We start from the raw sequence: 14,104 nt of genomic DNA on the forward strand, positions 1-14,104 counted from the left end.
ACCCTGCCTCCCGGGGTCCTGAGCGGCCACGTCACCCACAGGTCCAGACCCGGGTTTCCACACTCCACCTCTAGGCCCTTATGCCTTAGGCCGCCTGTCCCAACACAGAAACCTGGGAAATGGCAAATTCAACTGAAAAACCAGCAGGGATTCCTCCACACTCCTGCAGACAGATGAGCTTGTCCCAGACACGGGTTTAACTGAGAAACTTTAATAGAGAAGCACGTCTGTGACGGGCCGTCGGGGGACCGGGTGCGGGGCTGCGGCCGCGCCCCTTCAGTACTCCTCCCCTTCCTCGGCCTCCGCCTCCACCGAGTCCACGCCCACCTCCTCGTAATCCTTCTCCAGCGCCGCCAGGTCTTCCCGGGCCTCCGAGAACTCGCCCTCCTCCATGCCCTCCCCCACGTACCAGTGCACGAAGGCGCGCTTGGCGTACATGAGGTCGAACTTGTGGTCCAGGCGGGCCCAGGCCTCGGCGATGGCCGTGGTGTTGCTCAGCATGCACACGGCCCGCTGCACCTTGGCCAGGTCTCCCCCCGGGACCACCGTGGGGCTGGTCTGCCCACCTGCCGGAGACCACCGTGGGAGGGGCGGAAATGGCTTGTTTTTAAAAATGGGGGGGCCATGGATGCCCACATGATGCCCTGCCTGAACGGGAAGGACAACATGGTCACTGTTTACGGAGGGCAATGGCAGTGTACTCTTGTCTGGAAAATACCATGGATGGAAGCTTGTTTTTAAAAATGGTCGGGCCATGTGACCCACTTTTACATGAAATGGCCCACTCCACGGGAATCCCAGGGACAGGGGAGCCTGTATTTGGACACGACTGAAGGCGATCTAGAGCAGCCACTTTAATATCCTTCCTACATTTTCACTTTTAGAAGCTTTTCAGTCTTCAGTCTTCTGCATGACTAAAACATCTTGCCACATACACACTTTTATAATGAGAAAACCTAATACAAACATGGAAAAAGATTCCACGAAAATGGTGCACCCCTGAGCAAACGGTTGTTAACATATGAAGTCACACTCAGACTGACAAGTGAGGATTCAACACCATCAGGGGTGAACTTTCTTTCGTGGGGACAGCAGTGTGACCTCCTGTACCTCCCCAGACTGGCCTCTCCAGCCAGGACGGGAAGCCTGGGCACAGTGCCAGGCACCCCACAGAGTGCTGCCCAGCTGAGAATGCCTTGGGTGGCAGCCTTGCCTTCTAAAGGTCAAAGTAAGGGCACTGAAAGGAAACTCCTCAAGCCAAGAAGAATGGACGAAGACAAGACCTCCCTGGTGGTCCAGATGCTGCGGTTTACTGCAGGGGCCAAGGGCTGACATCTGGCCCAGGGACTAAGATGCCCCCTGCCGGGTGACATGGCGAAAAAAAAAAAAAAAAAAGCTTTCAACCCCAACCTATAACCTAACCTCAGAGGCCTGCAAACACCTATGGAAGGTGTAACTTCGTGGATATTTGCAGATTGGTGAAACCCGTCACATACACTTTATCCCTGAGAGTCACTTTACATGTGTGAGTTGTACACCCTCAGATGGTCCGCGTCAAGGTGTCTTGAAGTGGGGCTCACAGAGGCCAGGTGGGTGCAACAACGTGGGTGTGGTCAGAGGCAAGCTCTGACATTTAAAATGGGAAAACGAAGACCCACACATCGCTGCTACTTGTCCTCGTTTTCAATCTACAAAGGCCCTGGAGATGGCAACTCCCAGACACTGAAGGGACCCCTCAGGGCTGAGACGCGGGATCCAGCACTTTAGCTAACGCAGATCGCTTGGGAAAAAGGACTCAACGAGGAAGAGGGCGCAGGGTTAACAAGCCCAGGCGTGGCCAGGCACTTAGCCTGGTGATCAGGGGTCTAAAGTGGGACATTCTGGGACTTGGCTTCAAATTCTGGACGCTCTTCTCTGCGCAGACGTTTCACTGTGACACTGAATTAGTGTGGTTTTGCATGGGAGGCGGCACTCCAAGTCTGGCTTGGAGAAACAGCAGTGAGCCACCCTTGGCCCCACAGAAACTACTGCACGATGAACGGAAGACCCTCTGTACAGAAACAAACGCTGCCTGAGACTCAGTGACAGCTCGTCGCTGAAGTAATGCGGAATCGAAACCCATTGTTTCTATCACAGATGACCCCCCAGACTCTGACCAGGTTCTTGGGCAAGCAGCGGGGGAAAGTGAGGACAGGCAGGCCTGCGGTCAGGGTCTCTGAAAGCTCCCTCCTCCTGTCGCTGCCCCTGAGGCCGTTAGGTTCTAAAAGCTGTCTCAGCCTCTGTCTCTGAAGTGTAAGATGTTAGTAATGTTAGCCCGTGAGCATTATGGATCGGCTGTGAGAAGTAAAGGTACATCAAGTATGGGTCGGGATGGAGGCGTCCAGCACACTGATTACTAACCTTGCTGTCCCTACAGCCCAGCTGCCCTGGAACAGGGGACCCTCCGCGCCGGTCAGCACCCCGCCCCGGGGCCGGCCACGGGCAGAAAGCTGCGCACACGCCCCCGCCCAGCCTACCTTGAACCCGGTCGGGCACCAGTCCACAAACTGGATGGTGCGCTTGGTCTTGATGGTGGCGATGGCCGCGTTGACGTCTTTGGGGACCACGTCCCCCCGGTACAGCATGCAGCAGGCCATGTACTTGCCGTGGCGAGGGTCACACTTGACCATCTGGTTGGCCGGCTCGAAGCAGGCGTTGGTGATCTCGGCCACGGACAGCTGCTCGTGGTAGGCCTTCTCGGCCGAGATGACCGGGGCGTACGTGGCCAGGGGGAAGTGGATGCGGGGGTAGGGTACCAGGTTGGTCTGGAACTCGGTCAGGTCCACGTTGAGGGCGCCGTCGAAGCGCAGGGAGGCCGTGATGGAGGACACGATCTGCCCGATGAGCCGGTTGAGGTTGGTGTACGTGGGCCGCTCGATGTCCAGGTTGCGCCGGCAGATGTCGTAGATGGCCTCGTTGTCCACCATGAAGGCGCAGTCCGAGTGCTCCAGGGTCGTGTGCGTGGTCAGGATGGAGTTGTAGGGCTCCACCACGGCCGTGGAGACCTGGGGCGCCGGGTAGATGGCGAACTCCAGCTTGGACTTCTTGCCGTAGTCCACCGAGAGCCGCTCCATGAGCAGCGACGCGAAGCCCGAGCCGGTGCCGCCCCCGAAGCTGTGGAAGATGAGGAAGCCCTGCAGCCCCGTGCACAGGTCCGCCTGCGGGAGGGAGAGGCGTGAGCCGGGCCGCACGCGCCGCCGAGAGCCGGGCCTGCCCTCCCTGCCGGGAGCCCCCGGGCCCCCGCACCAGTTTGCGGATGCGGTCCAGGACCAGGTCGACGATCTCCTTGCCGATGGTGTAGTGGCCACGGGCGTAGTTGTTGGCCGCGTCCTCCTTCCCGGTGATCAGCTGCTCCGGGTGGAAGAGCTGCCTGTAGGTCCCCGTGCGCACCTCGTCTGCGGGGGACAGCGGCCGGGCTTGGAGGACGCCGGTCCCGCCCCCGTGGCCGGCCCCGGGACCCGGCCGTCTGCAGGCCCGCACCGTTCCTCCCCGGCCTGCGGTCAGGTCTCCCGGGAGAGTCTCCAAGACAGACACGCCCCACCTGCCATTTTCGGCTCCGGGGGCCCATCAACCCAGAAGAAGTCTCAGCGTGGTGGGTTCCCAAAGGACGGGAGTGCCCTGGCGGCTCTGTGGGCACCTCTCGCCCACACCCGCCGCTCCACCCCAGGCATCACTGGGACGGTCCTGCCACTCTGGACGGATGCCAGCCTGACTGCCCCGGGCACCCCCTGTGGCCTGGGTCTCCCGGGCTCCGGGGTGCCTGTCTGTTATCTCCTGGGTGGCCCCTCTCCTCGGAAACTACCTCGGGCTTCTGACCGGGAGGCACCCGGCGAAGGTTCTGGGCTTCCCTTGCCAAGGGGGAGGCTACCTACCGACCACGGTGGGCTCCAGGTCCACGAACACGGCCCTGGGCACGTGCTTGCCGGCCCCGGTCTCGCTGAAGAACGTGTTGAAGGAGTCATCCCCGCCGCCGATGGTCTTGTCGCTGGGCATCTGGCCGTCGGGCTGAATGCCATGCTCCAGGCAGTACAGCTCCCAGCAGGCGTTGCCGATCTGGACGCCCGCCTGCCCCACGTGGATGGAGATGCACTCGCGCTGGAAGCAGAGCAACGAGTGAGGCCTGGCGACACGGCCGTGGTCTCTGCACAGCACGCAGATGTACCTGACTTCTTAAATTAATAGTTCTACTATCTTTTGGTTTGTATCTAATATACAAACCAAAAGATATTAGTATCTATATTTAGTATCTAATATAAATACCATATTAGATAATAGTATCTAATGTCTTAGGGTCTTGTTGGACTTTGTCCCACAAACTTCCCAGGTCAATAGGAGCCCAACATGCTACTGAAGAAGAGCAGAGAAATAGTTCCAGAGGGAATGAAAAGGCTGAGCCAAAGCGGAAACAACGCCCAGTTGTGGACATGTCGGTGGTGAAAGGAAAGTCTGATGATGTGAGAACAACAAGGCAGAGGAACCTGGAGTGTCAGGCCCATGAGTCAAGGCGAATTGGAAGTGGTCCAAACAGGATTAGCAAGAGTGAACATCAACATTTTAGGAATCAGTGAACTAAAATGAATGGGAATGGGCGAGTTTAATTCAGATGACTATTGTATCTACTACTGTGGGGAAAAATCCCTTAGAAGAAATGGAGCAGCCCTCATAGTCAACAAAAGATTCTGAAATGCAGTACCTGGATGCAATCTCAAAAATGACAGGATGATCTCTGTTCGTTTCCAAGGCAAACCATTCAATATCCCGGTAATCCCAGTGTATGCCTTAATCACTAATGCCGGAGAAGCTGAAGTTGAATGGTTCTATGAAGACCTACAAGACCTCTAGAACTAACACCCAAAAAAGATGTCCTTTTCATCACGGGACTGGAATGCAAAAGGAGGAAGTCATTTTCTGTCTGAGCACCTGCCTAGCCAGCATGGAGACAGACCTGAACTGTGAACAGGAATACAGTCATTATAAACGTCTTCCCAACACTCAATAAAAAGCAGTAAAAACCTACACAAAATTAGCATCAAGCCATTCTGTTTCCACCCAAGGCTGGATTTACCAACCTGAGGTAAGCAATGGCTCAAAAAATCAGACACAGTGTATGAAATAACACTTCTCAGTCATCAGACAACAGGCAGCACAGAACAGTGAGTGAGTCCGCTGAGCAGGGAACAAGGCAAACCCGGCAGAGGTCCCAGCACATCCAGGCTGCAGCTGAGAGAGGAGACCCAAGCAAAGCCCCGGGATCGCCCAGGGTTGAGTAGGGGAGTCCTGTGTTGAGAGGCCAAGGCAGCTGGAAAGTCTGGTGCTGGAAAAGAGACAGCTGGGCCAAGGGGGCCCAGGGCAGCAGGGAGGCCCAAGGTCCTCACTGTGGCTGCTCAGCACAGGGAGGGAGTAGCTGAGCCCATGCCTGCTGTGGCAGGAAGACGTCCTGAGGCAGAGAGCTCAGGGAGGCGGGGGTGGTCCTCAGCAGTGGGGCCAAGTGAGGCCAACCCTCAAGACTGCCCTGAACCCACCCAAGAAAGCTTAAGAGCAGGACACAGAAAGCTCAAACTCTTCCCAGGTATATTTACAGCATCCCAGCAGAAAGCTGCGGAGAAGGCAATGGCACCCCACTCCAGCACTCTTGCCTGGAAAATCCCATGGACGGAGGAGCCTGGTAGGCTGCAGTCCATGGGGTCGCTAAGAGTCTGACATGACTGAGCGACTTCACTTTCACTTTTCACTCTCATGCACTGGAGAAGGCAATGGCAACCCACTCCAGTGTTCTTGCCTGGAGAATCCCAGGGACGGGGAGCCTGGTGGGCTGCCGTCTATGGGGTCGCACAGAGTCATACACGACTGAAGCGACTCAGCAGCAACAAGGAACTACTGCACAGCAGAGAGAACTCTGCTCAGTGTTCCTCGGCAGCCTGACGGGAGGGGAGTCTGAGGCTGAATGGAGACATGTACGTGTATGGCTGAGTCCCTCTGCTGTCCACCTACACTAGCACAAGGCTGTAAATCAGGTATACCCCAAAACAAAATAAAAACTTAAAAAAAGGCCCAGAAATGACAGATGATTAGTAGATTAATTACAGAATTAGAATTATATGCCTCAGGAAGGTACAGGAAAAATGAGCATGATATGGAGAAACGCATTTGATATATAAAAAACGACCTAAATCAAATCGCCAATTATGAAAAAGAGTCTGAAATGAAAAACACACTGGGTATGATTAATAACAGACTCTACATATTTTAGTAACTATAAATGGAGAGTAACCTTTAACGACTATATAAAAAATTGAACAACAAAAAACTCCCAGCAGATTATACACTAAGAAGATCTGAAATGATGAAACAGTTCTGGAAATAGTGGTTATACCACAGGTGAATGTCCTTAACAGTTAAAATGGTAAAAATGGTAACTGCTGTTGTATTTTACATACACACAAAAAAGAAATACTCAGCAATAAAAAGGAACTGTGTTGCAACAACATGGGTAAATCTCATAATAATGAGTGAAAGAATCCAAACAGCAATAACAAATTGACTCAACAAACCAAAAATCGTTATGTAAAATCCTAGGAAACACAGAGACGTGGTTAAGCAGGGGAGGCAGAGGGGGTGAGGCTGAAGTGAGGATTCACAGAGGGCACCAGGTAACTTCCCTGGTGGCTCAGAGGGCAAGGAGTCTGCATGCAATGAGGAGACCCAGGTTTGATCCCTGGGTTGGGAAGATCCCCTGGAGGAGGGCACAGCAACCCAGTCCAGTATTTTTTGCCTGGAAAATCCCATGGACAGAGGAGCCTGGCGAGCTACAGTCCATGGACACGACTGAGCGACTTCACTTCTTCTTCACCAGGTAACCTGGGGGTGATAGATATGTTCATTATCTTGATTGAGGTGATGGTTGCATGGGTGATCAACATGTTAATATTGATATTGCTGCTGCTAAGTCGCTTCAGTCGTGTACGACTCTGTGCGACCCCATAGACGGCAGCCCACCAGGCTCCCCCGTCCCTGGGATTCTCCAGATGAGAACACGGAGTGGGTTGCCATTTCCTTCTCCAATGCATGATAGTGAAGAGTGAAAGTGAAGTCGCTCAGTCGTGTCACTCTTAGCGACCCCATGGACTGCAGCCTACCAGGCTCCTCCGTCCATGGGATTTTCCAGGCAAGAGTACTGGAGTGGGGTGCCATTGCCTTCTCCAATATTGATATTAAACCTTGTCAAATTACATACTTGCAAAGATCTTGCATGCCAAACTAAAAAGAAAAAAAGATCCCACAAGCCCCAGTGAAGATCAAAGATCACTCACACTGCACCTGAGACCTGAAGCAGCTAAATCAGTATGTGTTAAAAAGCTTGCAACTTGGTATTTTCAAAAGCTGAACAAACTGCAAGCACCTTTCTGGCCGTGCCGGTGGCACGTGGGGTCTTAGTTCCCTAACCAGGGATCGAGCTCATGCCTCCTGCATTGGAAGCACAGAGTCCTAACTAATGGACTGCCAAGGAAGTCCCCAAGCACTTCTTAATAAAGGTTTTAATTTTTAAAAATTCAAATAATACAAAATATATTTTCTGAAACTAGTATTAAATTACAAATCAAGTAACACAAAGATGTCTGCGAAATCCCCAAGTATTTGGGAATGGATAACAAGGAAAATGAGAAAGTATTTTGAAAAGAATAAAAATGAAAACAAGACATACAACATTGTGGGCAGCGCCTGGAGCAGCGCGCGTACGTGTGCATGTTGCATGTGTGTGTGCACGCACGCACGTGCTCAGCTGTGTCCAACTCTGCAACCCCATGGACTGCAGCCCGCCAGGCTCTTCTGTCCATGGGATTCTCCAGGCAAGAATACTGGAACGGGCTGCCATTCCCTTCTCCAGGGGATCTTCCCAACCCAGGAATTGAACCCACGTCTTCTGCACCTCCTGCACTGGCAGGCAGATTCTTTACCACTGAGCACCAGGGAAAGTGTGTGTGTGTGTGTGTGTGTGTGTGTGTGTGTGTGTCTGTAAAATCTGATGGAGGGATCTTCCTGGTGGCCCAGTGGCTACTCCTCCGCCCTGCAAAAGCAGGGGTCCCAGGCTCAGTCCCTGGTCAAGGCACTAGATCCCCCATGCCCCAACTAAAGACCCCAAGTGCACAACTAAGGCCAGTGCAGTCAGATGAATAAATATTTAAACCAGAAAAAACCTGATGGAGCTCAGGGCAGGCCACCCCAAAATATGCTGGTGGCATACTAATTACTTCTAATTAACATTCCTTGAGGACCAGACGGTGGAAGAAGCAAACTCTGATCCTCCTTTGTCCCCTGAAAGCAGGTGAAAAGCTCCTGTTGGGAGGACAGAGGGCGCTGTGGTCCCTGGAGACAGGAGGTAAGGCTGAGAAAGCTGCAGAAGCAAACTCTGTTACTGCTTCATTATCTTGCGACCCCCAGCAAAAACCCCTTTCTTTCTTCAAATCTTTATAAATAACTGATTCTTTGTCTAAAAAGATATATAAAGAGTCTGCTTTTGTCACTTCTCAGATCCTATACTGACAGAACTTCCATATATATAAAGTGAAATTTGATTTTCTCATGTCAATCTGTCTTCTATCAATCTGATCATTAGACCAACCAGAAGAACCCAGAGAGGAAAATTTTTCCTGCCTTACAAACTCTTCTGGGGCTTCCTAGGTGGTGCTAGTGGTAAAGAACCTGCCTGCCCAAAGCAGGAGACACAAGAGACTCAGATTCCATGCCTGGCTTGTAAAGATCCCCCAGAGGAGGGCATGGCAACCCACTGCAGTATTCCTGCCTGGAGAATTTCATGGACAGAGGAGCCTGATAGGCTACAGTCTATGGGGTCACACAGAGTCAGTCATGTCTGAAGCAACTTCACACGCACGCAGGCTTCTACTTTAATCAACTAGAACAAGAGCAAATATCCAAGTTGTGCAGACAAAAAAGCAAGTATAAGAAGCAATATAACATAAAAAGCCAAAAAAAAAAAAAAAGGCATTAAAAAGCCAGTATAAGAAAAGAAACTGAACAGAAAAGAGGGGGAAAAAACCCAGAGTAGAGTCAATGAAACCAGCACCTGGTCGGAGCTAAACAGCCAAACTGATGAGCCCCTGGCCAAATGTATCCAGAAAAAGACAAGACTAATTGCCAGTATCAGGAAGGAAAAAGAGGATTTCACGACTGATACAGATGGGATGGACAAATTCCTCACACACACTACTGAAGCTCATTAAAAGGAGAGAATCTGGGGATCCTGGCCGGCCAGTGGTCAGGACTCCGAGCTTCCCCTGCAGGGGGCACAGGTTCAATCCCTGGTTAGGAAACTAGGGTCCTGAAAGCAGTGCAGCGAGGTTGGGGAAAAAAAAGGCTGAGTGAAGAGAAAATGGCCATCCAAATGGCCATGAGACAGAAAATGTTAAACACAGGTATTATTTTCCCATCAATCATGATCATATTCCATTTTTAAACTCTAAGCTCTTAAGAGTGAAGGTCTGGAAGGCTAGAAATTCAGCTTCTGGTTTTGTCCTTAGTAAGTGAAAGAAAAGGGCCCAAATCCTAGCTGATTTTCTAGTTCTTTCTGATTCCAATCAAACTGCAATGCTGAACCAGAAACACATTACCCTCTGAGGCCAGGCAGGTTCTCCAGAAGGTACTCAACTTTGTGATGAGCCTCTAGGACGCAGAAAATAGGATTTTACAAAAATTTCTGCTGCTGTAATTCCCATTAAATTCATCTTGAGACATAAACCCTTCTAACACAAAGGGAAGGCAATGGCTGACACTTTATCGGAGTTCAGTGCAATTTATTTCAGGTTATATTCACACCAACTCATCACCACCTCCCCCTCACCACGTTTCCGAATTTTGTTGTTTAAACTAAGTACCATGAACTTGACATTTCAACTTGAGAAGACCCTGTTACACCAACAAACAATGGCTGAATAGCTCTTCTAAAAGTGTTAACCATTGTATTTTTCTTATTCAAGATAAAGCCTTTGCTAAAAACAACAGCCCTTAATGCACAAACTCCTAATCCTAAAGCATCCTTTTACCCATCAGGTAACAGAGAATACCTTTCCTTTATACTTGGAATAATTCACTGCTAGAAATAAATGTTTTTGAGCAGCTAGATATTATGGTGTTCAATAGCCAAGAAGAGAAACCTCAAAACCAAGTGTTGCAAAGGGAGAGTGCACAGGCTAGTGTGAGTTATTAATCCAGTTATGAACTTTCTTCAGAGTTTGAAAGCTACCACAGGGATGAGAAGAGGAGGATGACATCAGTCTCAGTTAATTGGAAACAAGAGAGACGTGAACTGGGCCAGGTAAAGCCCTGCCAGGGCTCATTCCAGCCTCTCCACATAAGGGTGACTGGTCTAGGACACGCAGTGAGAGGTGCTGGCTGCCTTCCACTGGCGTGCAAATTATTAATGTCGTTAATAATTCAACAATTAACTAGAAACCTACAACTTGAGAACAGAAAAATGAACAAATCGAAGGCAGAAGCCTAACCCTGCTGCGGGAAAACAGGAATTCTCATATAGCTGTTGGTGATGAAAGGGAATCTCAAACTATGTCTCATTCACTTCTGGGGCCCCACATACACCAGTGAGAAACACCGCAGGCACAGATTCCTCCCCGCAACTCCACGCGTAAAAGACTGGAAAATACCCAACATCCAGCGATTCAAAACAGGCTCAAGACACGCAGCCACCCCTAGAATACTAGGCAACGACTGGTAAACAAGGACGCAGGTCTTTGCTCACAGAGGGACCCCAGCTGTTTGAACACTGAAAAAAACAGACGCGAGAAAAGGGGCATATAAGCGTCTATTCCTGTTTGCTTGGTTTTGCTTTAAATGAACAAAACACCTCACAACCCTAATTGAGGGAGCCACTTCTTTTCAGCACATCCGGTCTTCTGTCACTCAGTATCTCAAGGCCTATTTCCGTAAGTGCCCTCGTGAGCTCACACACAGACCAGTAAGAGCGCTCAGGCACAGACCCCTGGCTTTTGCTTCGAGAAAGAAGAGTCTGGAACGGCGAGGCTGGGAGCCATTTACTGCACTGGCGAAGTGAGCCGCGCCCGCCCGTGACCAGCACGCTCCAGACACCAGACCGCCACATGAGCCTGTCACCCGGCCCGCCGCCCGTCCCGGCCTAGCCCCCGGCCCCCCCAGCCCCGTCGCCCGTCCCCCCGGCCCCGCCACCCTCCAGTCCTGTTTCCCAGGCCCCTCAGCCAGTCCAGGCCCGTCCCCCTGGTCCCTCAGCCGGTCCAGGCCCGTCCCCCGGCCCCGCCGCCCTCCAGTCCTGTTCCCCAGCCCCTCAGCGGGCCCAGGCCTGCCCCCTAGGCCCCTCCGGCCCCTACCATGGTGGTCACCCCCGGGCCACAAGCCTCTTCAATCTCTTCTCAGTCCGACGCCACGCGCCCAACTGCCTAGCGCTTCCCCGCACTGCGTGTCCTGATTGGCTCGCCGGCCGCCGGCCACAGGATGGCCATTGGCTCTGACCGCTCTGGGACCCCCGACCCCGGCCAGGACAGCAATGGTGATTGGCCAGTTCTCGCAGGCAAACTCGCTTTTCATTGGTCCTCACTTTGGGCGGGAAGCGGCGACCAGGGCTTGTTCTGCGTCGGCGGGAAGCTGTGCGCTGGTGCCTCCTGAGCCACCGCGAAGGGCGGAGACGGGCCGGCGGTGGAGGCCTCGGTGGTTCATCCGTAAATTGCGGAGCTGCGCGGGGCGCAAGAAGAAGCAGGGCTGGTCCCTGCAGCGGGTTTGCGGGCCTGGCAGACACGTGGAAACACTCTTCAGTTGGCAGCCTGTTGCTGGTGGCACGTGCTGCCGACCACGTGACAGGCCCCGGGAAGGCGGTGCCACGAAGCCGGGGCGGGCACTTCCGCTTTCAGGGACCGGACTTACGCAGGGGTCTCGAAGTATCGCGAGTTTCGCAAGGATCAAAGCAGGGCAGGTGGGTGGGAGGGCGAGGCTGGGCTGGGCAGGGGAACAGGGACGTTGGAAAGTTGCAGTGAAGAAGGGCAGATGGCGGCCAGGCCAGGGCCTGGGTACCTGCCAATGGGGGCGGGTATACCAGCTGGCAGCCGAGGCGGGTTAGCTTGGCCATTTTTTACTGGGGAGGTGGGACAGGAGACCTCACAGGTGGCCATTGCAGGAGGCCAGAGAACTACACAGACCTTGGCTGAAGGACACATGGGATTTCCCAGGTTCCTGGAAGGGGGGCTGGATACCCTCAGTTCACCACTCTCCCAAAATCCCCCGTTCCTGCTCCTGGTCCGTGGGAGAATCTGTGTTTACCCGAAGAGAAGAGCCCCTTCTCGGCTCTTTTAAGCACAACCCAAATGAGCTGAAATCTTTGAGAAGGCAGGTCCAAAAGGGAGTTAAGTCAAGCAAATATAAGTAAATATAAACTATATATAATAATCTATAGACATAAATTATATACTAAGCCAGGTGTTGATTGCAGCCATGAAATTAAAAGATGCTTACTCCTTGGAAGGAAAGTTATGACCAACCTAGACAGCATATTCAAAAGCAGAGACATTACTTTGCCAACAAAGGTCCGTCTAGTCAAGGCTATGGTTTTTCCAGTGGTCATGTATGGATGCGAGAGTTGGACTGTGAAGAAAGCTGAGCGCCGAAGAATTGATGCTTTTGAACTGTGGTGTTGGAGAAGACTCTTGAGAGTCCCTTGGTCTGAGAGGAGATCCAACCAGTCCATTCTGAAGGAGATCAGTCCTGGGTGTTCATTGGAAGGACTGATGCTGAGGCTGAAACTCCAGTACTTTGGCCACCTCATGTGAAGAGTTGACTCCTTGGAAAAGACTCTGATGCTGGGAGGGATTGGGGGCAGGAGGAGAAGGGGACGACAGAGGATGAGATGGCTGGATGGCATCACTGACTCGATGGACATGACTTTGAGTGACCTCCGGGAGTTGGTGATGGACAGGGAGGCCTGGCGTGCTGCGATTCATGGGGTCACAAAGAGTCGGACACGACTGAGCAGCTGAACTGAACTGAACTGAAGCCAGGTGTTGCAGTGGCAAGAAATCCACCTGCCAATGCAGGAGATGCAGGAGACGATTTGATCCCTGGGTGGGGAAGATGCTCTGGAGAAGGAAATGACAACCCATTCCAGTATTCTTGCCTGGGAAATCCCATGGACAGAGGAGCCCCATGGTCTACGATCCAAAGGGTAGCAAAGAGTCAGACATGACTGAGCAGCTGAGCACACAAAAAGTAAACAAGGTTAAAAGCATAGATGAGGGACTTACTTGATGGTCCGGTGCTTACGAATCCACCTTCCAATGCAGGGGATCCAAGTTAGATCCCTCGTCAGGGAATTAAGATCCCACAGGCTGCAGGACCACTACTGAGCCCTCTCGCCACAACTGAAGAGCCAGCGTGCTACAACGAAGACCTGGTGGCCAAAATTTTTTTAAAGTAGGTGAAAAATGCAGATTTCTTACCCTGCCTACCACTGCTAGGTCAACAGAGGCTGGGGTAATATTCACAGTGGCAGACCAAATGATCTGGGTTTGAGCCACACTCATCACCACCATGGATTCAGTGTGACTAATTTCAGCTCCATTTCTCCCTTGCTTCGAAAGATTTCAGAGACTGTGGCCTGGGGGTTAGAAGGGTGGGGCAGCTAGCCAGAGAAAAACAGAAACCCTTCTCTTCTTCAGGGAGGTCCAACAGGATTGGTGCAAGGAACTTGGGCCAGCTGTGGGCAGAGGGGCTGACCGGAAACGAGGGAGAGCGATCAGCCCTAGTAAGAGCTGGAACAGGTGCCAGTGCCAACGGCAGAGGACAGAAACAAGGAAGAGGGACATCCCTGATGGAAAACTAAGATTGTGCAAGCCTCGAGGCTCAGCCCAAAAGGAAAAACAAAAAGGAAGAAGGAAGAGCTGGGAAAGCAGTTCATGGGGAGGAGTCATGAGGGTCAGTTTGGAGAGAGAACACGGCACAACACGTTGATGGGCTTTGAATGGTGAACTCTGGGCTAAATGTGGCCCAGGGGAGAATAGCAAACTCAGGGTGGCCA

At 52.2% G+C, this 14,104-nt stretch overlaps 1 protein-coding gene across 1 annotated transcript; it reads right to left on the reverse strand.

Moving 5' to 3' along the window:
- Window positions 1–276: 276 nt before the first annotated feature.
- LOC138991458 (tubulin alpha-3 chain) lies at window positions 277–11,959 on the reverse strand. The gene is made up of 5 exons (XM_070385714.1): window positions 11,412–11,959; window positions 3,912–4,134; window positions 3,286–3,434; window positions 2,502–3,197; window positions 277–558 (listed from the first exon to the last, which is right to left on the reverse strand). Exons 1-5 carry the CDS (start codon window positions 11,412–11,414, stop codon window positions 277–279), a joined length of 1,353 nt encoding a protein of 450 aa, XP_070241815.1. The 5' UTR covers window positions 11,415–11,959.
- Between the last annotated feature and the right edge of the window lie 2,145 nt (window positions 11,960–14,104).

The sequence above is a fragment of the Bos mutus genome, chromosome 17 (genome assembly GCF_027580195.1).
Source record: "Bos mutus isolate GX-2022 chromosome 17, NWIPB_WYAK_1.1, whole genome shotgun sequence".
Taxonomy (NCBI): domain Eukaryota; kingdom Metazoa; phylum Chordata; class Mammalia; order Artiodactyla; family Bovidae; genus Bos; species Bos mutus.

Coding starts and splice junctions, on each gene's coding strand:
- LOC138991458 (XM_070385714.1), bottom strand. Junction 3,435..3,911: donor CCTGGAGCCCACCGTGGTCG/GTAGGTAGCCTC, acceptor TGTCCCCCGCAG/ACGAGGTGCGCACGGGGACC. Junction 3,198..3,285: donor TGGACCGCATCCGCAAACTG/GTGCGGGGGCCC, acceptor TCCCTCCCGCAG/GCGGACCTGTGCACGGGGCT.